Source organism: Anthonomus grandis, chromosome 22, assembly GCF_022605725.1.
Source record: "Anthonomus grandis grandis chromosome 22, icAntGran1.3, whole genome shotgun sequence".
Taxonomy (NCBI): Eukaryota; Metazoa; Arthropoda; class Insecta; order Coleoptera; family Curculionidae; genus Anthonomus; species Anthonomus grandis.
The window spans coordinates 32,558,628-32,584,536 of record NC_065567.1 but is presented as its reverse complement, the minus strand read 5'-3'; the positions used below and the strand labels follow the sequence as shown (position 1 = coordinate 32,584,536).

The 25,909-nt window shown below is 32.3% G+C and overlaps 1 protein-coding gene across 3 annotated transcripts; it reads right to left on the bottom strand.

Annotated features, from left to right (window-relative positions):
* Positions 1–686: 686 nt before the first annotated feature.
* Positions 687–23,395, bottom strand: LOC126748881 (pancreatic triacylglycerol lipase-like). Of its 3 annotated transcripts, none has more exons than XM_050458402.1 (14): positions 22,990–23,395; positions 15,837–15,947; positions 15,039–15,232; positions 8,407–8,561; positions 8,224–8,334; positions 4,665–4,817; positions 4,462–4,599; positions 4,189–4,276; positions 4,024–4,135; positions 3,864–3,964; positions 3,573–3,776; positions 3,331–3,516; positions 1,154–1,295; positions 687–920 (listed from the first exon to the last, which is right to left on the bottom strand). In XM_050458402.1, the coding sequence occupies exons 3-14, from the start codon at positions 15,187–15,189 to the stop codon at positions 794–796; spliced, it is 1,668 nt and encodes a 555-aa protein (XP_050314359.1). In that variant the 5' UTR covers positions 15,190–15,232; positions 15,837–15,947; positions 22,990–23,395; the 3' UTR covers positions 687–793. The 3 variants fall into 3 exon arrangements, with proteins under 3 accessions (XP_050314359.1, XP_050314360.1, XP_050314361.1); XM_050458403.1 differs by having other exon boundaries at positions 23,017–23,395; XM_050458404.1 differs by lacking the exons at positions 15,837–15,947; positions 22,990–23,395 and adding an exon at positions 15,295–15,434.
* Positions 23,396–25,909: the final 2,514 nt, after the last annotated feature.

Below are 25,909 nucleotides of genomic sequence, written 5' to 3'. Positions count from 1 at the left end.
TAACAAATTATTTAGATGGAAGATTTCAGTTTGTTGCAACATTAAGACAATTTGAATACATCGTATAATTACTATAAGACACAGGGATCCATTTTCTCTCCTACCTCTTTACTTCCTCTCCTCCTTCTTTTTCTAAAATACATATGTAATATTACTAGAGCGCTATATAGTTGTAAATCAGATCAGTATGCTGATGACACAAATCAGATACTCCCTTTTTCCTCAATGTTGGATGTTTGCAAAACAAAACTTTGAGGATGATCTGGAACATTTAGTGGATACTTTTGAAAAACCTAATTGAAGTGTAAATTTAAATAAATCAATACTTTGTTAAAAACAAGTCAGAGGTTCGTTTTCATAAAGAAATAAAAACTAAGCTGCCTTCATATTTATTAAACAGAATCCAATATAGAACGGATGTACATAGAATAGATCTCAGCTATGGAGGGTTAATAGTTCCTCATCAGCATAAAATGTCTCTATTTGAACGCAGCTTTTCATATAATGTCACAACACTTGTAGACGATACGACTACTTAAAATAATCATATACACATTATTATTATTATTACCAGTGATTTCAAATTTAGAAACCAAATAGAGGCTATGTCAATGACTTGGGTATCTTTTAAAGTAGACTTCTTGTATGGAAGGTTAAGTAGGTACAACCACAAAAAAACAACCCGATTCTCTAAACAAAAATATATTCAGTCAACCTCTTAACAAATAAACGTAATATTAAAATATGTTAATTTTAGGTTAAACGGCTTATAACAATTTTTATAAACTCAAAATCATCCCTTATCGCTCCTCTCAGTGGCGCAAGTATCCCAAAACATCCCCTTGCTTGTGCTGGCAATGTCTACGTACTCCTCCTTCCTCTTGGAACATAATCGGTTTGAAAACTTCGCGTTCCTTTTTCTACAATATAATAAAAAGAGAGAGCAATTACTTTCAGGTATTTTTTCTCAAATAAATCACAGTATATATTTTTGACATGCCTGATAAAAAAATCAAGGTGAAATGAGTGAAATTTTTCGTAAAGCCTTAAGTCAGTTTTGAAAAAGATATTGAGAAAATTTGAAGTCGGTTTTGTTTGGTCATCAGTTCTTCTAATAAATTAAATTTTGACAAATCAAAAAAAAATACATTACCCTCTTCCAGGCATTTCCAGTTGATCCACAATGACCGACCTGACATACAAGTGGTCGTTACACCAAAATAGGCATAAGCTTTTTGGTTCCAGGACATTCATGTCGTACGCCCAGTTCAGTTCTACTTTTCGGATGTTTCCCGCTAAAAAATATAAAAAACATCATGAAAATTTAGATTTTAAAAGTCGTCCACCATTTTGAGATTTACAACTGTCTTTTATACGGCAAACCTGTGATCCATTTTCCTCCATAATTGATTGCCTTATCATGTTTTATTTATCAGGGTTATTATGTTTTTAAACAAATCTTGTGTAAACAAGTCTTCTTTTTCCATAAAAATTGCTTTAAAAATATTCTATTGCGGTCCTGCCTTTCCGCTTTACTGTAAAAGAGTTGCGCCCGTATGTAGTGCGCATTATTATGGGACAGGAGCGTACTCAAAATTGAAAATGATCGTTACAACAAATAATTTAAAATAAGTTTTTTTGGGTGTTTTGTCTTTCAACATCTACCATGTGAAAAATAAAGTAAAATTCATGGAATCAAGTTAAAAATCACTTTACATGCCGGAATATTCAAAATGGCGTAAAATGCCTGAAAAAATTAATTCGAATAATAATCTCTAAAGATTATGCTCAACGGGATTGCAGCGAAACAACAGCGAAAAACTGGAAAATTTTGATGACTTTGTAGACTTATAAGAAACAAAAAATGAAATTGTATGAGAACAACAAATTTACACCCAAAAGACACTAAAATATATAAAAATAAGTCTCTTAGTTCATTTGTTTTTAATGTTTATACCGCGGATCTACACACCGTCATACAAGACGCTGAAATCTTACAATACGTGGATGATCTTTGTATTGATACAACAAATAAAAAACTTGACAATTGCCTACGTATCTTAGATTTTAATACTGCCATTCTCAAAGAATTCCTTTTTAATAACGGATTTGATATTCCATCAACTAAATCTGAGATTACTGTATTTATTAGACATAACCTTCCTTACTAAAATATCATACCATTAGGGTCGTATAATATTTCATGGAGACATTGCCAAGGCTCTCTTGACCAAGGCAGCAAAAATCCTCAATATGGTAAAAATCACATTCAAACGACATTGGTGCACTGACCATAAGAGAGCCTTAATATTTTACAGGGCACATATTAGATCATTAATTGATTTTTCTTCAATAATTTATGGTAGTCTTAGCAACACCCGTTTATTTGGCTTAAAAATGTTACTTAAAAATATGTAAGTATATGTTTAATGACTTTCTTATAGGTTAGTAATTTGGCGACCGAGAACCTAATGGAATCATTTTGGGTTCACAATAATTCAGCTCCATTAACTGAGGCGTGTACTGTAACGTTATTACAAAACGATATTTTTTCTTACAGTAAATTATCATTTTTTGGAGATAATTATATAAAAATATTCCATTGTTACATGCCCACTATGCTGTAAAGATCCGCAATTAAATTATATTGCGGATATAGTTGCCGATAGTAGGTCAAATTCACATTATAATATATCTATATATACTGATGGATCTAAGACATTAGAAGGTGTTGGATGTGCTTATTTTGTGCCCATTGAAATCAATGGCATTGAAATCAGATTTGTGTATACACAAGGATATTGTGATATCTACGGTAATGAACAAGTAGATAGAATCGCTTAAAATGCAGTTAGTTTTGATAACATAGTAACTGGTTTACAATTTTATGATACTTATCCAATTATCAAGAGAAATGTGTTAACTTAACCAAAATTCTTCTGTAACCCATTTTTAAATGATAACCGGGCATGGTAATCTTAAGTACATTCTCAAAAAAGTGGTACTCAACAGTGCAAATGCTTCTAATTTTTTATTTATTATCAATCTATCGCTAATCTTTATGATAAGCCTTTTTTTGTAATACTTTTGTTAAAATGTAAGAGAGAAAGTTATAGGGTATTATATTCTTTTGTTATCCATATATATTATGATCGATTGTCCTTTGTCAAATTAAGTCGCCTAGATAGACCACTATGGCATGAAGTGTATGACCCCATTCTGTGTTTTAGGGTACATATTTTATTTTTTGAATGAGTATTTTTTGGATTTTACGGATTCAGATTAGGACCAAACGACAAAAAAATAAGTACTTCTTTAACTAATACTGACCCAAATCTAGCGGATGAGCTATCACAGTCACATAAGTGGTACCGTGTTCCAACTTAGTCTCAGCCGGTGCAAGATCCGTTTGTATCACCCCATTTGGACCATACATGGACAACTTAAGTCTTCCTTGAACCCACTCCTCAGCAAACGATGGTTTAGCTAAGTCAACGCTGACTCTATACACTTGCTCTAAAAATAATAAATAAAATCAGTTCACAAAGTTGAATTTAATATTGTTTACTTACGGCAAAATGGATAGTCTCGACCAGTAGCTAAGAAATATTTATTTCCAACAGCTTCTTGTAGTTTTGCATGCGGCTGTTCTACTTCATTCTCTAAGTAGCCTAGCGACGAATCCGCTTTATAGCCCATAATGGCACAAGATATCCCACTTTTACATCCAAAGCATTTTCCGGACATAAACTGTTTAAAGCTGGAACATTGGCGCCCTACAGTTAGAAATAGAGCGTTTGGAACATTCATCAAAGAGCTAAATTCGCTGTACTTTGACCAAGAATGTTAGAAATATTAATTACCAATATAAGGACACTGCGTATTAATGCTATCAATAAACAATTTGATCGCTCGTACATGGTTGCAGGCCACTAGAACCCTGGAGGCTTCTTCCAAACCGTCTCTAAAATATAAACTTGATTCAGACATGCGTGCACCATGTATAAAATAAAAATAAATCACCTTATGAGTGTGAGAGGAACCAAAGGAGTTTGCGTAATGTCGCATCCTGGTTGCTCCTTTCCGTCGTTGGGATAGAAGTCCAGATGGCCGCAAGGCTGCGACATTCCGTAACCTTAATAAGGTTTTATTTAATAAAAAGGAAATTTATGAAGATTTTATGCTTACCCAAGAATAAAATGCCTTTACCGTCAGTGTGGATGACGTCCACAAGTTCTGCATCAGACGGATCCAACCTCACGTGAGCCGGCATACCCTGAAAGTTAGAAAAGGATGATTAAGTACGGTCCTGTTGTATTAAAATTCGTCATGAAGTAGTCGATTCATTGCGCCTGCATGGAGAGTCATAGTTAAGGCGTGCGCCGCTTGTATTGAGAGCGAGGTAATGGAATATTTACTTAACCAAATGCAAGGCAGATTTTACTGTCAGGGAAATATTACCTGGAAATATGGTTCTGCCGGATCTAAACCTGTTATCCTGCCTAGGCCTGGGACCAAGGTACCTGCATAGCCTGCCGTGTGTGCCCCTAATGAGTGGCCTATAATATGCACATTTCTTGAGCTAACTCCGAAATTATTCTATAAAAAAAACAGTTGGATTATTTCGTGCTATTATAATGAAATTTCATTTAACATTGGCTTACCACTAGAAAGTTGATAAGATATGCAACCTCCAGGCCGACTAATCTGGTGTTTGCCGTGGCTTGAGTGTAAAGGGGTAAGCTACCACCCGCCCAATCTACCACAATAACGTTAAGATCTTCTGCCTTAAGTAATTCAGTCCTCATATCTTTCACCTAAAAAATTTATTCAGTAAATTCAACAAAACAGTTAGTAAATAGAAACTGTCAATAAAAAATAATGCTGTTGCGCAGCTCTCTCTATTACATGCGCAGACGACTTTCGAGAGAGTAGATTGTTGGGACGATTTTTATTGAAACGATTTTTTTGTTGGTTAAGTAGATAAGGCTTCGCCTATGTATATTTTTGTGCTACTAATTATTTATTTATTACAAAAAATACTAATTAATTATAATTATTTAAGGGGTATATTTTAACTGGACAAAATCCTCTCATAACTTTTTGGTCTAATTATTAGGCAAGACTTAATGTTAATTACCGGCGGTTCACTTTTAATTATAGAAAATCCAAACGAATGAAAAGTTATATAAAGGAAAGAGAATTTGAAATAATTAGTTAATTAATTTTACCACTCAGCCATGGCAAGTATTTATAAAAGGTCGAAAGTGTTCATGATGATAACGGGACTCTGGAAAATCCAATTTACTGATCACAAGTTGACAAGACGAATTTACTATGTGTATTCTTTATCATTGAACGTTTTTGCATTGCTGGCAAGTGTGGCTTTAATAGTGCGATTTTTTGAACTATTGACCATTGGAGCCAAATCTGAAGTTCTCTTCACCTCGCTCACTTTAGCAATCATTTTCCTAATGCTGATTATTAAGATAAGTATTTACCTAAAAAATGGGATACCGTACATGTTTTCCCACGTTATAAATGGAGAAACTGAATATTTATTATCAAATGATGAAGATGTTCTGAAGGTCTATAAGATTCAAACGAGTTACTTCAAATGGACTACAAATGCACAGATTTTGAGTACCTTCTTTACTGTCACAATGTTCATTTTGTCAAACATGTATAAGAAAGTTACACATTCATTTAAGGACGGAGAAACATTCATGTATGAAGTATGGGTTCCTTTTAACAAACAGAATCATGACGGTTTATTGACAGTTATCAATATTTCCATGGCAATTGTTGGAGGTTTTAATAATGTCACTGTTGCCACAATTCCTCAGACCTTAATGGTATTTTGTACTGTACAACTTCAGGTTCTACAAATAAGAATTAGAAAAATGTTTGTTATTGAGGAGGACGGTCAGCAGTTGACTCAGAATAGAGTGAAAGAGATTGTAAGAGAACATCAGAGGATTATTCAGTAAGTATGTCAAGAAAAGAAGAACATTGATATGAATGTATTTAGAATTCTTACCAGAGTAGAAAAACGAGTGCTTACTGGAAACCTCAGACCAGGTCGCTCAACTTAATTTTTTTTAGTTGCGCAAACTCCATGCAAGGATTTACTTAGCCAGTTTGTGCAAAGGATGTTCATGCAGTTTCTGCATGCAATTTTGTACAAATTAACTAACTTCAGGATGATCCATATACCTTCAGTTTACTTTGCACTGTTTCTTATTATCATGATGTTCTTGCACTAATTGATTTGTGCAAGTGTACATTTTTCGGTTGGTACATTTTTATACTCATGAAAAACTGCACAAGTAAAACTGAATGAGTAAATTATGAATAATTATGACCATATAGCTTGAACAAACCATTTGGCACTTAGTTACGAATGGTTGCTTGAAGTTGCATCAATTGACTTTGACAAATATAGCCAAGTAAATCCTTCTGCGTTAAGGTTTGCTTACATGCTCGTGCCATTCGCAAAAGCTAATTTGCCCAATGAAGTTAAGGGCGTTTTTGCATGAACGTGCCAACGATAAGCGATCTTGTACATTTGGTTTTGAAATGCGCGATTAATTTGTACAAATTTGCTGGCACAAATAAAGTTGCACAATTTGCTTAACCGCTTGTATGTTGCTCGGTTGCATTTGAAGATCCAGGAATGTGTAATGGGGGTTAAAATGAACTGAGTAAAAGAGAAATTTTGGTCAAAGTTTTGTGTAATGACGTTATTTTTATTGAACACATTTTGAATTCAATGATGATCTTACCCTAATTGACTTGTACAAGTATACATGTTTTTTTTGGTACATTTTGATACTCATAAATTGCACAAATTAAACTGAAAGTGTAAACTATTTTTCAATAATATTTATATCGTCATACAGCTTGCACAAACCATTGGGCATTCAGCTAGGAATGTTTGCTTGAACTTGCACCAATTCACTTTGACAAATAGAGTCAAGTAAATCCCTGTACATGAAGGTTTGATTCCATGCTCGTGCAATTTGCCAAAGCCAACTTGCGCAAACATTCCAACGATGAGCGATCTTGAACGTTTGTTTTTAAAATACACCACTTAAGTTCAATTCATTTGTACAAATGTTCTTGCAAGACCTACGTGTTGCTCGGTTTCGTTTGAAAATAGTGGAATGCACAAACTGCATGAATGTGTACTGACAGTTAAAGTTAATTGAGTAAAATGTGAATTTCGGTCAAAGTGTTTATGATTTTTTTTTCAGATTTGTATCCAACTTGAATAATGGCATCAAAAACGTCATTTTTATTGAATACATTTTTAATTCCATAAACCTAGCGGCTGCAGTTCTTCAGCTATTAACCGTAAGTACGTGCTAATTAATATAAATTTTTTTTTTAAATTGGACGTAATATTCATCGGATTAAATATCTTTAAGTTAAGGCGCAACGTTGCAATTCGATACTTACATAATTATATTTAAACTATGGAGGATGACTTAAGTGAACATTAGTCTAAGGCAGTACAATTTGTCTAAGGCAAGAAGCAATTGACAACCTAATTTTGACCAAAATTAGCGCCCAAACTGTCGTTTTCCCCTTACAAACTAATTAGGTTCTTACTATATTACAGAAAGAGTTCGGAGGCGAATTCATATTCTCCGTTTTTCACCTGCTACTTCTGGTGTTGCAAATTTTCATACTGGCATGGACGGCTCATGAAATCAGTACACAAGTGAGTAGAAATTTAAAACAATCCCTTCTAGTTAGGCCTATTTTTAAATTTTAGAGTGAACACATTTCTTACGCAATATATGAAAGCAATTGGCTCAATCAGACCAACCAAATCAAGAAAATGCTGCAAATAATGATTGTGCGTGCGCAAAAACCATTACGCATCACCATCGGACCTTTGGGACCTATGAATGTGGAGGCAGGGCTTATGGTAATTCATCTTCTAACCTTTAAAAGGAATGCATAGAATACAAGTTTATTTTTTTCATTGTAGACTTTAAAAGCTTCTTACTCATATGCATCACTGATGATCCAAAAATATACATAGAATGTTCGCGGAATATTGGATTCCTGCTTAAAGTAAAAACTGTAGATTTAATAAAATGCAATAAAGCCCTTAATGTTTAAATCAGAACATAAGTGACGGTATTTCAATGCTCGTGAGAGATAGATGGAGTTAGATTTGTTGCGATTTCTTGATGGCTATGATTTACTTACCCAGTTAGAAAGCGGGGTATCAATGAATCCATGTATAATAAATTTAATTTTTTTGTCCACATTCATACTGGATTTGTCAATTGATTCATTGGTAGCTTTGATCAGTTGTCCCTAAAAAAAATTTTACTATAAATGAAATTTGCATAAAATGAAAGTAATGCGACTAATGCGTTAGTAACTTACCTCAGAAGGGTTTAATCTAGTATAAAGAATAAATTTAGTATTTATCACAGATCTTGGTAGAGGAAACACATTAAATGGCCTGTTAACCAAATGGTACCAGCTCCTGGTGATGTTCAGACATCCTAAGTCGTCGTAACATCGTGTTTCATTTTCAACTAAAAAAATATAATAATAAAATTAACGAAAAACATGGTTGTACGTAATATGTATAGAAGTTGCAGATTTAGTAATTAAGCGTCGGACGTCCAAGCTTTTATGTAATCGTGGCGACATAAGAATATATTAAAAGCTCATAAAAATGCATGTAAACGTTCAATAAATTTTGAAACAAGTTATTTACAGAAAAAAGGTGATAAATCTAAAAACCTTGAAGCTCGAAGGTTAATCAGGTTGCTCAACGCTTTAAAATATTGCTTCGGACCAACAAATTAAAAATTAATATAGGTTAATGGACCAAGTAATTTGCTAAAGAAATTGTTTTTTTTTCAATAAGTATATACAATTTCTAGTTAAATTAGCATAAAAAAAATACTCAGATAACAGAAATATATGAAAAAAATTACTTCGAATATTTGAAAAATGTGATCAATTGCATCAAAAACGACTTCAGAAGCCGGTAATAAAATAAGGCATTATTTCAAATGCCTGGTAAAGATTTTAAAAAATTACATCAGATGCTTGGAATAAAATGAAAAATTATTTCGAATGGCTGAAAAATTTGAAAGATGACTTAAAATATATTTCAAATGGTAAAAGTTAAAAATACATAATAATAACTAAAAAAGCTTGGAATAAAATCAAACATTATTTATATACCAATAAGGTAAGCATTAAACAACTGGTCAAATGCCTAGACTAAAATGAAAAATAATATTAAGAGCGAAAAAAATATGAAAAATTACGTAAAAAAGTACTGCAATACTAAAAATGCCTAAAAATGTAAAAAGTTACCTTAAAAATTATTTCAAATAACTGGTTGATATAGAAAAGTTACGTTAGATGCTTGGAATAAAATGAAATGTTAGTTCAAATGCCTGGTAGACATAACAAAATACGTCAAAGGTCTAGACTAAAATAAAAAATTATTTTAAGGCTCATGAAAAATCACGTAAGAAATTATATCAAATGCCTGGAATAAAATAAGAAAGTTACGTGAAATGCCTTAAATAGAATGTCTGAAGAAATGCCTGTAATACTAAAAATAAACAGTGAATGTCAAATGTTCGGAATAAAATAGGAAAGTATTTGCAATGCCTGAAAAATGACAATCAGGAATATTCTAAAAGCATGGCATAAACTTAAAAATTATTTCAAATGCCTAGACGTAACAAAGCTACATCAGACGCCTGTTATAAAATGAAATGTTATTTTAAATGCCTGGTAGACATAAAAAAACGTCAAAGTTATGGACTAAAATAAAAAATGATTTTAGGGCCTAAAGAAAATGAAAAGTCATGTAAAAAAATACATTAAATGCCTGGAAAAAAGAGAAAATATTTCGTCAAATATTTGGACTAAAATGAAAAATTACCTTAGGGCTTAAAAATCTAAATATTACTTAAAAAATTACATCAAATGCCTGATGTCAATGAGAAATTACTTCGTAAAATACCTGGACTAAAATGAAAAATAACTTCAGGGTCTCTAAAATATGAAAAGTCACGTAAAAAATTACATGAAATGCCTGGAAAAACAACAAATGTACGGAGCACTAAAAAAAAATGACTTAAAGTGCCTGAAAATGTAAAAAATTACATCAACATCAAATATCCAAAATACAGGGTGTTCCGTCGATCATGTTGCAAACTTCTAGGGCAGATAGAAAACGTCAAAAGAAAAACAAAAGTTCATATACACATGGATCCGGAAAAGCTTCCTTAGGGAGCTAGAGCTCTTTGAAAATAACCTTTAAAAACTAGTTTTTTTTAATAGCTCCGGAACTACTTTAGCTACTGCAGCCAATTTTGGGAGGTAAATTATTGTTAGTACGTTTATTCTTTTGAACCTACTAAATAAAAAAAATATTTACCAGGGGCTTCAGAATCAGGGGGGTATTTGGTAAATTTAGGCCCATTTAGGCATTAGATTATGATGTTCCTATGCTTTTTACATAAAAAAGGTGCTCTTAGTAAAAGTCAGTAAATGGTAGATATCACCGTTTTTGTGAAAATTGACGAAAAGCAAGTTATGAATTACTGAATTACCTATTATTATTATTAATAAACAATTAAAAAAAAATCTGGCGTAAATAAAAAATAAATGTTTAAAAAAAGTTAAGGTACTTTATTAAATTGGTACTCAAATTAATTAACTGTCACTTTAATTACCTTGAGGCATAAAATGTTTAAATGATTTTAAGTGTAATAAAAAACCAACAAATTAACAATTTTAGAAACGTAAACAAATTTTATTAAAGATTGGTATTACAAAAATAAACTTAAAATATTAATTGCTCAAAATGCCGGCCGCCACGATCGATACATTTATTGTATCTACGCACCATATTAAGGTTGACGTGGTTAAAAATATCAGGTGTGGTTTGGATTACTTTAGCAGCTGCGGAAATTCTGGCCACCAGGTCTTCTTCTGACTCGACTGGAGTTTCATATACGAGACTTTTCATATGCCCCCAAAGAAGAAAATCTAAGGGTGTCAAATCTGGTGAGCGCGCTGGCCAGGTGACAGGGCCTCCGCGGCCAATCCAGCGCCTTCCAAAATTTTCATTTATAAACTCGCGGACAATAAGTGAAAAATGAGCTGGCGCTCCATCGTGTTGTAGCCATAAGTTCTGTCGTATATTTAGGGGCAGATCATCTAATAGTTCTGCAGTACATTTCTTAAAAAATTTAAATAAATATTTCCCGTTAAACGAGGAGGCAACATAATTGGACCAATTAAGCGTTCTCCAACAATGCCGGCCCAAATATTGACCGAAAACTTATGTTGATAGCTCCTAAAATGAATACCATAGGGGTTTTCCTCACTCCACACATGATTATTCTTAGAATCAAAAATGCCTTCTTTTGTAAATAAAGCCTCGTCAGTAAAAAGGACATATTTTGGAAATTGAGGTTCTTCTGTACACCGGTCAAGAAAGCACTGGCAAAAATTCACGCGGGGCATAAAATCATTAGGTCCTAATGATTGCATCTTTTGCAGGTGGTAGGGCCGAAGAAGCTGTTCCTTAACAACGTTCCATACCCTAACATGATTTACATGCATCGCATCAGCTACTGCTCGAGTACTTACTAATGGGTTATCTTCAAATCGCTGAAGCACTTCTTCCTCAAAATCCGGGATTCGGATGTTCCTTTGCGCGCCATTATCTTGGCGTTTTATTTTAACGGACCCAGCCTCCCTGAGCCGTTGATTGACCCTTTCAAAAAATGTGTGAGCTGGGATTCGCCTTTCGGGAAACCGCTCTTTATATAGTCGAGAAGCAGCTCTACCATTACATCGAACTTCCCCATAAATTAAAAGCATATCGGCGTATTCAGCAAAAGTGTAATCTTCCATTACTTAACCGTAATAAAAAGGGAATTAATATCATGTAGAAAATACTGACAGTGACAAATTTAAAAAATACTGACAGTGGCAATGAATTAGCATTATTATTATTATTAAAATAAATAATTCAGGTGCTGTATCTTAGTTTGGTTTTAGTCAATTTCCACAAAAACGGTGATATTTACCGACTTTTACTAAGAGCACCTTTTTTATGTAAAAAGCATAGGAACATCATAATCTAATGCCCAAACGGGCAGAAATTAAAGTCTTAAAGAAATGGGCCTAAATTTACCAAATACCCCCCTGATTCTGAAGCCCCTGGTAAATATTTTATTTATTTAGTAGGTTCAAAAGAATAAACGTACTAACAATAATTTATCTCCCAAAATTGGTTGCGGTAGCTAAAGTAGTTCCGGAGCTATTAAAAAAAAAACTAGTTTTTAAAGGTTATTTTCAAAGAGCTCTAGCTCCCTGAGGAAGCTTTTCCGGACCCATGTTTATATGAACTTTTGTTTTTCTTTTGACGTTTTCTATCTGCCCTAGAAGTTTGTAACATGATCAACGGAACACCCTGTATAATAAAAAATATTTCAAAAGCCTGGAACGTAAACGTAAAAATCATTTTAAATGCCTGGTATCTACCAGAATGACATATGAATATAAGAATGTCAAATGGCTGAACTTAAATTGAACATGATTTTTCAAAAAATAGGAAAAATCACCTAAAAAATTAATTACACCAAATGCTTGGAAAATTAATAATAAAAAAATTATTTAGTCAAAAACCTGGACTGAAATTAAAAATGATTTTAGGGCCTGAAAAGTATGAAAATTGGGTCACAAATTACATTAAATGACTGAAATAAAATGAGATATTATTTCGTCAAATGCCTCGAATAAAAAAGGAAGTTATTTTGAATATCTGAAAAACCTAAAAAACCCATTAAAAAATTGGTTTCAAAAGCCTTGAATAAACTTAAAAATTATTTTAAATGACTGAAAATTAGTACAAAAGTCTGAAATACTAAAAATAAAACATTACTTCACGTGTCTCAAAATTTTGAAAAATTACATTAATCCTACGGAATAAAATTAAAAATTATTTGGAAAGTCTGAAAAATGACAAAAAATTATCCAAAAGCCTAGAAGAAACTTAAAAATGATTTCAAATGCCTGGTAGACAAAGCGAAGTTACGTCAAATGTCTGAAATAAACTGAAAAATTATATAAAAAAAATAAAATGAAATGAAACATTACTTCAAATGCCTAGACTAAAATGATAAATTACTTTCAGCTGCCTAAAAAATTACTATATAAGGCATGATGCATGTTCAAAAGCATGAAATAAAGTTAAAAATAACTTTAGGTACCTGATAGTAGGCATAGAAAAGTTATGTCAAATGCCTGAAATAAACTAAAAAAGTATATAAAAAGAACAACTCAAAAAACCTGGAATAAAATTAAACATTATTTCAAATGCGTGGACTAAAATGGGAAATGACTACATAAGCCTAAAAAATAGGAAAAATTATATGAAAAAAATACATCAAATAGGAAACTAAACCGGATCCAGAGAAGAAGAGTTTTTTTTTGGTTGGCAATAAGAAATGTCAAAACTGACTCTTCCAGGCACTCGGTATGTAATGCTTTCTGTAAGCTGACGAAATGCTCTCAACTTCCTAGAAGAAATGAAGATATTCTTCTTGGCAGTTGATTGAAACCTGCCATATACATCAATATTTCAAATACTTGGTAGACATAAAAACTGACGTAAAATGCCTGGAATAAAATGAAAAATGAAAATCCTGAAAAAACTACGTCAAATGCCTGTAATTGATAATAATCATCCATTACTCTCAAAGAGACTTAAGTATATGACCATCATCAGACCTATCGAAATACAAAAACCACACACTGATGACTCACACTAACATAAATAAAAAAATATAAAATAAAATAAGTTTACACCATCGTGTATCGTTATTGACTCCACTTTTTTGTATTTCGATAGGTCTGAGGATGCCCAAATGCGGCGAAACGCGTAACCTTTAATAGACGCTGATTTATGAGACTTGGACTTTGAGTATACTTTTTCTCTCCTTTGGTCAAACGCCTGTAAGACTTAGCTCTAAATGTCGGAAATAAAGTGAACAATATTTCAAATACCTTAACCGAATGAACCAAGCTGACTTTGATTGAATTTGAAAACGAATAATGGAAGTAGCTTCTAAACAGTAAAATTCATTATAAGAAAGTCCTTGTTATTAATAATTACGCAAAGCTTCAACAGTCTAAAATTTCTTAAACTTTATTACGTTTATAATCCAAATATAAAATATTTTATTATTACTGTAAACTCTTAATAATTACTACGTTTCACGAGTTATATAACAAGACATCCGCTCATATGTATATACTTCTATCAAAGGGTTAATATTTTTGCAAAAAAAATCATTATAGCATGCAGGAAAGTCCATATAACCGGGTTACGTTGACGAATAGTTTAATCATAACCTACCGGCACCAATAAATGCAATTTTAAAGCATCATTGTGCATAGCGTAACAACTGAATAGATATAAATGCATAACGAAACTATTAGTGCCTAACCGACCTATAAACGCGTAAGCCAATGTATCACGATTTTATTATATAATGACTGATTTCTAATGGCACCGGTATATTGTATGGTATGCAACATTAAACCGCTGCAAGTAGCTAATTTAAGAAATATTTGCATTGCAACCAAGAAAAATCCACTAAAAATGGAATTTTTATATTATCAACAAGTTGATCTTGACAGATAAATTAGCTGACAATTAAATACGTCAACTGTTAACGTCAAATCAGCTGATGTCGTTGTCACCTGTTAACGTCATCTATCAACGTCGTTTTATTAAGTAAATTAACGTACTTTAATCCGATTAAAGTATGTTAATCTTCACTCAGTAAAAGTTATTAATAAAAAAATTGGAAAAATTGATATTAAAGTAAATAGGCACTATTATGGTCAATAATTTTTTCAAGAGATTACACCTTGCGCAAATATGATTACAAAATTTGCTTAGCTTGCGCAGCTGCCAAATAATGCCATATTTAGTTTATGAATAAAAAATTGGTACTTACAGGGTAGCCATGGTAAATTAAAATTGACCTCTATGCCAGCTTTATCCGAACGAGACCAGTTGACATCGAGTATTCCAGCCAATGAATAGTCGTTGGCTATGAACATCACAACTATTAGGGAAACATACGACATTCGTATCATTCTCTGCATTTGCGATATGTGGCTTTGGTAAGTAACTAGACTGCCCTAGGATCTGAAATAAAAAAATACCATAACATTTAGGAGAGTTAAAGAAAATACATAAAAATCACTTACACTCAGCATAAATTATATGAAAAAAGAAAATAGCGAATGCGGATATTACTAGTTTAGCAGACCAAAAAATTACCACCTTTTTTTAATGGAAATAAGCAATATTTACGTTACGCTTTATAAACTAGCAATAACTGACGGCAATTTTGATAATATTCGATTATCTAGGTATCGGTCTTCACCGCCCTAACGGTAATTAATCAAATTAATTGAATTGTCAAGGAATTTAAAAAATTATTTATTTATGAGCACTTGACCTAGTATATTGACAATAAATTTCCATTAGAGCGTAATGTTTACTAAACCCATTAACACAAATTCGAAAATGCTCATAGTACTCATTGATTCTGTTCACTATCGTCCGCCTATAGAATCAAATGGGCACCATATTACTAATCCTTCAGAGACAAAAATAAAACAATCAAAACCAGAAGAATATTCCCGGAAGGTTTGGAACTTTAGTAAATGAGGATAGATGTATCCAATGAGGCACATTTATATCACACACTATATTAATAAACTAATATGCAAATTATTGTACTTACTTATCGCCACAGTAGATGGTGTAAGGACGCACCGGAGACGATGCAGCCAATCTGGATATTTAGCCGTTTAAAAGCAATCCACTTTTTCTTATCACTGGATTTCATTTTACTCTGCAAAAAATTTTGTTAAGTCATTTTTTAGTCAGAAAACAAATGTTAGCAAACATGACAACAGCGCTTGTATTGAGTGCATCAAAGTTAACATGAACTCGTCTGGGCTGGCAGTGTTAGCGAAGTTGTCAGATAGTGCAAGAAGTAGTGGTTGATTAAAAAGAAAATTGAATGCAAGTCCACCTTTATTAAAACAGTGTTCATTGCAGAAGCTATGGGTGGCATTATGATGAAATTCTAAAGAAGGCGGTCAATATTCGAATAAAGTCTAGTCAGGTACGTAAATTATTATATGGCCAAATGGTTGCACATGTTACGATAACAAATACAAGTGTGTAAACAATTATGTACTTCTATTAACCTCTTTTTAGGTCTTCGTATCGGTTTTGATAATTCTGTGGACGTTACTTGTGATGGTTGGATTTATAAACTTGACGGCAGGTACGTATGTGACAGTAATCTACTCGAGAAAAGTCCTTTTTTAATTGATATAGAATATTTATGTTTGTCATTCATCATTCATCGAAATGCATCACTCTTGAATCAAGATTGGCATTTTATTTTGTGGAGAAGACTTCCTTCTAAGAAAGTATCTTCCTTATTAAAAACGAATTTTATTTGCATTTGTAAAGTCATCTGTCATTACTGTCATTGATAAATTTTAGTTATAATAATATATCAAATAAATAAACAATTTAGACTATGTTCAACGTATAACGTCCAACGGCAGCAGCGTTTACGTTAGTTGTTATTATCGTCAAGTTTATAAATTAAATTTTAAGGTTAATGTGGATTTCTTGTTAAGTGTTCTCATTTGTGATAGCTGTTACTAAAAAATTAAATGACGTTCATCAACTTCTGCTTGATGAGATCTCTTTGTAAACGTATGCGCACAGAAATTGCGTGTTGTAAAGATTTTTTCAGAAGCTACGGGTGGCATTATGAAGAAATTCTAAAGAAAACGGTCAATATTCAAATAAAATATTGTCAGGTACGTAAATTATTATATAGTCAAATGGTTGCACATGTTGCGATAACAAATACAAGTGTGTAAACAATTATGTATTTCTATTAACCTCTTTTTAGGTCTTCGTATTGATTTTAATAATTCTTTAAATGTTTAGAAAAGAAATCTGTTCAAGAAAACTCATAAAGCATTAGTCTTTTCCGTAATTCAACCCTAGCCCTACACTGTCAAGTAAATCGATAAAAATCAAGCAATAACGGATTTTATTTGACAATTGTTACGTAATCTGTCTTTACTGTCATCGTGAAAATTTAATTATAATAATATAACAAATAAATCAACCATCAAAACTATAAAGTTCAACGGCAGAAGCGTTTACGTTGGTTACGCAGTTATTGACGTTAAGTTTATAAATTCAAATTTAAGGTTAGTGTAAATTACTTGTTGGCCAAATGGTTGCACATGTTACGATAACAAATACAAGTGTGTAAACAAGTATATAGATACTTCTATTAACCTCTTGTTAGGTCTTGCAGCAGTAATCTGCTTGAAAAACTCGTAAAACTTTTTATATCAGATGACAACACTTACTAAGGAAATAACTTCATAAACCCCTGGAGACTGGTGCAACTTATAGCAATGAAATGTCTTAAATTTTAAATTCATCAAAGCCTTCTATGCATCATATATCAAAATGTTCCAGGCCTCAACACTAAGTGCCATAGTTTCTACAAATCTGTCTCTGACTGTGAATATGAAATCATCTGTGTGCCTGAAACCTGGATTCAACGAACTATGACCATAAGTTTTTTATTGACTGCTACCAGGTCTATCGTAAAGAATCTTCATACCTTAAAAGTCATGATTGGTGTGCGAAGAAATGTATCTTCTTCCATTATCAATATGGCTGCCATTGAGGATAGGATCACAGAAGTAGACTAGTTTAGGACTTAGTGTAATTTTTATTTTTACTGTATATATTCAACCTAACTTTCCAATTACTCATTATGGAGCCATTATTCCTCACATTCATCTTGCTAATCTTGATTGTGTTGAAAATGGTGAGGTGGTGATTTTAGGAGACTTTAATATACAGGTTCGCGGACCGGGGTTAGGGAATTAGCCCCAAGCTTAGCAATCCTAATGATTTTCTTGCATTTACATATCTAACACAATGTAACAATATTACAAATGTACAGGACAACATCCTTGACCTATTTCTCACTGACTTGGAGTGGAATGTTGGAAAAGCTGTTTTGCCTCTAAAGCCTGAAAATGTTTACTATTCTGCAATTGATGTTTCGCTAATTGTTGATATACTTGAGTACGCAAATTTGGAAGTACATCTTTCGCAAAGTCAATTTTTTCATATTATATACTGTCATTTCAGAAGTTAACTGGGACTTTCTTGATAAAATAAACAATGTTAATGATGCTGTGTCAGCTTTCTTAAAAACTAAAAGAAATATTGCTTAGTTTTTTGCAGAGTGTGCAAAGTGCATCAAGTCTGATGATACCCACATATATAATCCAGAAGGAGTTGTGAATGCCTTTTGATCAATACTTTGGGAGTGTTTTTGATAGGTGACTCTATTGAGCACTCAGTTTAGTTTCATCTTAGAACATCAATATATCAACACTTACAGAGCTGGAAGTTTTGAAATCTCTAAAAAAATAAAGAATATGTCCCATCTCTTTTCCTCAGAGACTATGCTTCCGCCTTGTCAGGCCCTCTGTGTAAGATATTCAATTTATCGATTCAGACTAGAATCTTTCCGGAAGGGTGGAAAGTTGGCAAAAGTTCAATTTTCGAATCAGGTGACAAAGGTTTGGTTAAGAACTACCGGCCAATTTCAATATTAATCAATTTCAAATGTGTAAATATGATAGACTTTATCTTTAGGTCAAAGATCTTATATCCCAATATCAGCATGACTTCTTTCATTCTAGATCTACTAGTACCAATTCGATGACATTTCTCCACTCTGGCTATCAGGCCGTCAGCTGCACAAAACAATTGGATGTTATATATATATGGATTTCGCTAAAGCAATTGACAGGATGGACCATGCCATTCTTGCTCAAAAACTAGGCAAACTGGGCTTTCACAATAATCTTGTCAGTTTGTTCTCCTCCTATCTCACCAATACAAGCCAATTTGTTGAGTACAGTGCATTTAGGTCTCAAGAATATGTTGCCTTTAGTGCTACTCCTTAAAGTACCAATCTTGCATACTTTTTTTCTCTAGTTTTATTAACGACATAGTGACAGAAATCTCAAGCAACTGTCTCCTGTTTGCTGATGATATGAAGATCTTTCGGATCATTGGCACCGGGGAGGATTGTTTGGTCCTCCAGAAAGATCTTATTGCTGTTGAGTTTGGTGTACATTAAATAAATTAGCATTAAACTTTAAAAAATGCAAAAAGCTTACTATATCCCTTTTAATGCTCTATGCAATACATATTAGTATCTTCTGAGTTCGTGATTTGGGAGTTGTTACAAAGTTGTATTTTAACTGTAATATTCACGAGGTGGTGGGGTCTACCTTGAGATCACTAGGATTTATCACAAGAACAAACTCTGACTTTACAAACAGATCTAGTTAAATAATTCTATTTGATTCTTTGGTCAGATCAAGATTGCTTTATGCTGCTTCTTTGTGGTTTCCTTACTATAGTGTACATGTTACTAGAGTTGAACCTCTAAAACGCACATTCATCATTTTAGATTGGTGGTGTCTATCCAGTTATGATGAAAACTTTTGTGGTAGCTTAGTCTTGCTTTACAAAATTTGTGACACAAATCTTGCTAAGAAGGAGCTTCTCTATAGGGCTTGCTCTTCGTTTAATGACCTAGATAGGGCAATTGACACTGACATTTTCAGCCTTCCCTTAACTGCATTTGGATAGCTGATTGTAGGTAGTGTTGGTTCTATCAATATGCAATAATTCCTGTAATACAGCGTGGTTGTGGTGGTTTTTTGTTGGTATTAGGGATTCGCTGGGGAGTTTAGATTGGATTTAATGATTTAGTTAAAATTAGCCTTTAAAATAATAATTATGGGCACTGAATTTTATTATTAACATTTTATAATTGTCCGCTTATTGGAAGATTCCTGTTAAACAATAAAAATAAATTTTTGAATTTGAATTTGCTCAGCATGTTTTAGGGATATGCGCAATACAATTTTGATACACGAAAGTCTTTTCCATAATTTAATTGCCAATAAAAATGAAGCAAAAACGGATTTTGGTTAACAATTGTTCGTCACCTGTCATTACCGTCATTCACAAAATTTAATAACAGTTTTAAATTAACACCAGCGGTGTCCCCGTTTGTGAAAGCTGTCACTAACAAATCAAATGACATAAGTCAAAATATAATTGACGTATCTAAATATTTAATTTTTATCGAATTGATGCTTCACGCCCTCACTGCAAAATAGTTGTATTACATTTTATGTTTAATGAAGTCAATTTCTACTCAAGATCTTTGTTAATGTGTGCGCATTGAAGTCTTGCAAGCTGCGCAAGCGAGTCACAGTAGTAACAGGGTAGGTTTCATATGTGTAATTATAGTAACCAATTAATTTTACAAAAGTATATCCAATAAAAAAAAATGTCTATGCATTACAATATTGATTATTTAAATTATAGCCGACTTACTAAAATCTTAATTTAGCACATTTATCGTGAACTTTGTTGACATTTATAGTTATTAAATGTCGTATAATAATATCTGCTACGTATATTTTCATATTATCGAACTGTCAAATTTATTTATTTGATGATATTATGTGAAACTAATTGCATTAATTGAAAGTATAAAAATTCGAGAAGTATCATCTAGTAACTCAATATATGTCTTACCATTGATGCATGTTCTATAATAAGATCTGGTATCCATAGACGTGTGGTATCAAAAATGCTCTTTACATATGAAAAAACCACTAGTTTTCAGACAACCATGGTAATTATCATTATAATGATACGACTTCATCAAGAGCTCCAACATACCCACCCATGCAATTATATACGGTAGCATGTAATAATAATATTATAAAGCAACAGCCTAAATACGACATTGTTTTGATTAAAGTAGTGCATATTTTGTAATGTTATAACTAAGCTAAATAAACGTTTAAATTTTCATTTCGGTCTTGGAGAAAGTATTTTGCTTCTCTTCCTGAACGTGTAAGTTTCCGCGTATAGTAGGTCTAAAATCGATTGCAACACTTTGATGCCTCGTATTTAATGTGTTGTTAATAATACGATCAAGGAAATGAATAAATTTCGGAGTTTAATTACTGCCATTTAAGTGAATTTATAATATAAGTATTATACAGGTGCAAGCAGGCCAATAAGCAAATTTCCACCCCCTGTTTTGCAACGTCAACCAAACTGGTGGAATTTAAACTTTCAAAAAAATCAGCGAGTTTGAATTGTCAAAAGTCTAACTATAAAAATGAACAATAATAAACCACTCAGCAGGTTAAATTTAACCGTCATATTCGCAGTTATAATAACTATAATTTCTTAGGTTATAAAAATAACCTTAATGGTTAAGGCAACCATTAAATAACAAAACATGTTAACTGTTCGTTTCAGCTAAATTAATTAAAACAAACATAGTTATAATATTCATGATTTAGTCAACAGCAGTTACATAACTAATTATAATTTAAAATTCATGTTTTTTATATCTATCAAAAAAATAGCTAATTGGCAATGTCAAAAGTCTAACTAGAATAATGATTACCATTGAATTATACAGCAGTTTAAATTGACCGCAATTTTCGGTGTTTTATTAACTATAATTTCTTAGGTTATAAAAAATAACCTTAACAGTTAACGTAACAGTTAAATAACAAAACATTTTTTATAGTACAACGGTTAGTTTCAGCTAAATTAATTAAAACAAACATAGTTATAATATTAATGATTTAGTCAATAACAGTTACATAACTAATTATAATTTAAGATTCATACTTTGGTATATATAGCCTTTAAAAAAATTAATTACTTCTGTAGTTTTTTGAATAACTTAAATAAAATTGAGGATAATAAAAACTATAAAAAAATCAAGCAATTATTAATGTTTTAGGTAATGCAAATTTTAATTTGAACTAAATCATCTATAACTAATTCACGCCATAACTGAAATAACTGACGTTTTAGTTATAGGGTCCAATAAGAATATATTAAGTTAACTAAAATAATTTTCTGTTCACATTTAGATAATCACAGAGGTAATTTTTTAGTTGCAGATATTATGTATTGGCAAATACGATTATAGTATATAACCATAAATTATGAATTGAAAAGACTGGACTGCGTAGCCTGATTAGACTATTAATTATATTAATTAAAACCTAAGGTGGCCACATAAGGCACCGATTAATTAAAAGCAGGATGTTGTCAATGTCGTTGTTTTGCAAATTTTCTTTTGCACACATTAGGGGGTTGAGTTTTTTAGTGATAATAGCAGGTGATCTTAAAAAAAATAATGCAATGGGAATTTATACTTTCTGTATTTAACTCTTTATAGAATTTACAACAAAAGTCATATTTCTCAAAAATAAAATGGACGATGCACCATTTCTTGATAAAACAAATTAAATAGCGAGTCGGTCTTGCGATGTCCCCTTTCTATTTCATATTTTTTAAAATGGCATCACTTTGAAACTGTCATTTTTACGTCAAAATGGGGTGAATCAACGGATATTTTTATGAGAATCTAAAGCAACTAGAATTGATTCTTGGTAGTGAGGGCTATTCTGAACTAGCCAAATTTATTATTTATTCATCAATAATCAATTGAGAGTAACTAAATCTAGTGGCAAAACATGTGATAATGAACATTCACTCCGGGAAAGGTCCAAACGTTAAATGTCAATTGCCAAAAGGCTTAAGAATGTCTTTTCAATTAAAGACTTTCCTAAACATTGACTATGCCATATAAGTACATCTAACCGCTTTCAAAAATGTCTTAAAAGTGTTTGTTATCACCAATAAAGTTAAAGACCGGTATAATTTATGTATGTGTGTTATTTACATAAAAGTTCTTTTCTCACCTGAGGGGTATCTACACACACACTTACATTTCTCAAGACATAGACGAAACCACTTTCAGTCACGTAGATGAACACAAATCTAAAGTAAAAAAAAATGCTGGGAAAGTTAAGATGAAAAAATCCTAAAAAGCCCGCATCTAATAGACGCTTTCAGTTGAGCTACGCCCGGAACTATTCACAATTCACAATCACCAAATACCGCGAGTGATCAATTAACTTCTACTATTGATAACTATTGTTCGGACCTAATCGAGATGTCCCAAAGTGTTGGAATATCACTGACCTAGTTTACCACCAGTACTTTCAAACTGATCGAAAAAGTGGTTGTTTACTAAGGAACGTAACGAACGCGCCTCGTTGGCTCCGCGATTTGACTTTTGTTAATAACCGGTAGGGTACTGACTGAGTGAGTACAAACTGACGGTACACAAGACTTATGAAACCAAATGGTTAGGGGGGAATGCGTATTGTAAAGTGAATACATTCAAAGAATAAAAATATATATATTTTTTAAATATATGTATAGGTGGTACCAGTAAGTACAGATATTGGCTTAATTAAAAACTAGAAGTACAATTTTTATCAATAGGTCAACCGCAGTTTTTCGAGATTTTCAAAGCTTTCGATGGCGTATTTTGCCGGCTTACATGTTACTTGGTTCCTGCATTAAATTCTAGGTTGCTTTGCAAACAATGGAAAGACTGCACATGACTTTACATGATTTATTCCAAATGCACTTATCTATATCTTTATAAAATAAAGTAGCTACATATATTATCTAACTTATCCCCTGTTCCTGTTATAACCTTATTTTTAAAACTATTACAAGACTCTCCCGTAAATAGATCATACGAACCATAGTGCGTATTATACAATTTTATTAGTTGGTCTGTCACCCCTCTAAATCCATAATTGGTACGGTGAGATCGTTCATAGAAAAGGATCCTTTGACGTGTAACCCTATTTGGGACTTTTAATAATATCCTATTTAAAAAATAAACTATCTATTTTACCGTTGAGTAATTTAAACAAAAAATAGATTCTGGCATTATTTCTTCTCATTTCCAAAGTTTGCAGCCCAACTAGCTGATATCTAATGTATAACAAATAGTTTCGTAAGGGAACCTATGTAAAAATTTGCAAAACTTATTTTGAACTCTTACTATACGATTAATATGCATGTTATAAAATGGTGACCAGACAATACAGTGGTATTCTAAAACACTACGAATTAAACTATCGTATAAACATTTTATGGTTCTAATATCACTGATTTGATCACAATGTCTCCTAATAAAACCTAGCATTCTAAAACCCTTCATCGTGATGTTATCAACATGAGCATTAAAAGTCAATTGATGGTCAAAAATAACGCCTAAATCATTAAAAGTGTCTACACTTTCCAGCAAACATCCGTCTAATGTATATGTAAAACCATAAGGAACTTTTTTCCGGTTAAAGTACATAACTTTACATTTTTTAACATTAAGGTTCAAAACATTTCCATACACACTATTAATTAAAATTATTTTAATCTAGTTGCACTAAGAAACAGTCTTCATCACAGTCAATAGTTCGAAAAAATTTTAGATCATCAGCATATAAAAGACATTCACAGTGTTAAAAAACAGATACAGCTTTATTTATATATAAAAGGAACAAAATTGGCCCAAGATGTGATTCCTGAGGCACTCCAGAAGTCACTCGAATTTCCCTTGAAGTTGCTCCCCTTAGCTTGACTTGTTGAGTACGACTATTCAAATATGAATCGATCCACTTCAGATATGATCCATGTACTCCCAAAGCTTCAAGTTTCTTTATCAACTGTCGAATGCTTTTTGTAAATCGGTGTAAACAACATCAATCTGATAGCCTTTTTCGATATTTTCACTTAAAAAATCCTGAAAATCCGCTAGGTGGTTTGTCGCCGTTGATCTACTTTTGTAAAAGCCAGGTTGTTTCAGAGAAATATAGGATTTGAAGGTGTTAAATATATCATCAGTCAAAACTGATTCAAATATTTTGGAGAAAACTGAAAGCAAAGAAACACCCCTATAATTTCCAATCTCAGTTTTGCGTCCACTTTTAAAAATAGGGAATAGAACTGACAACTTCCAATACGTGGGAAATGGAGATGTATCAAATGACCTCTGAAAAATTAATTGAAGAGGCTCAACCAACACAGATAAACGGTTTTTGATAAACACTGGTGAGATTCCATCAGGTCCTGATCCTTTATTGGCATCCAATGAGTTAAGTTTGTCCAGTATTTCTTCATTGGTAAAAATATGATGTGAAAGAACAGACACCAGATTTTCTGGAACAGATGTAATGCATTTGTTAGAAAAATCCAAATAGCAGGATTCAAAATGGTCAGCAAAAGCCTCAGATACTTCATATACTTCCATAGATTTTGGTATTCCTTTATCTTTACGCAGATTGTTAACAAGGGACCAAAAATACTTCATATTATCTGGTATCATTTGTTCTGTAGTAGTGACAAAGAGAAGGTAACACAAATCCATGAGGTACTTTGTCTCTAATCTAACCGCAGAATAATTATCGTAGTCTCCTTGTAGACCTGACCTTTTATATTTTCTATGAAGCCTTTTCTTATAAGCAATTTTGTTTTTCAGTTCTTGATTCTTGAGTTTTTGCAAGGCCTTTGATAACCTATAATCATGATTTGGACTAAGCTTAAATGTTTGCTTTAAATTTGATTGAATTCCAAATTTTCATGCAATTTTTTTTCAGTTGATTGTAACTAATCTGACTTTTCATATTCTTCTAAAGCCCTTGACACCCTATTCTGGACCAGGGATAGGGGCACAATTATTTTTTTAGAACGATTTTTCAAAAATTGATGATTTTTTTCAATTAAAGGAAAAGTCACAGTTATTAAAAGCCGGGAGTGCATTTT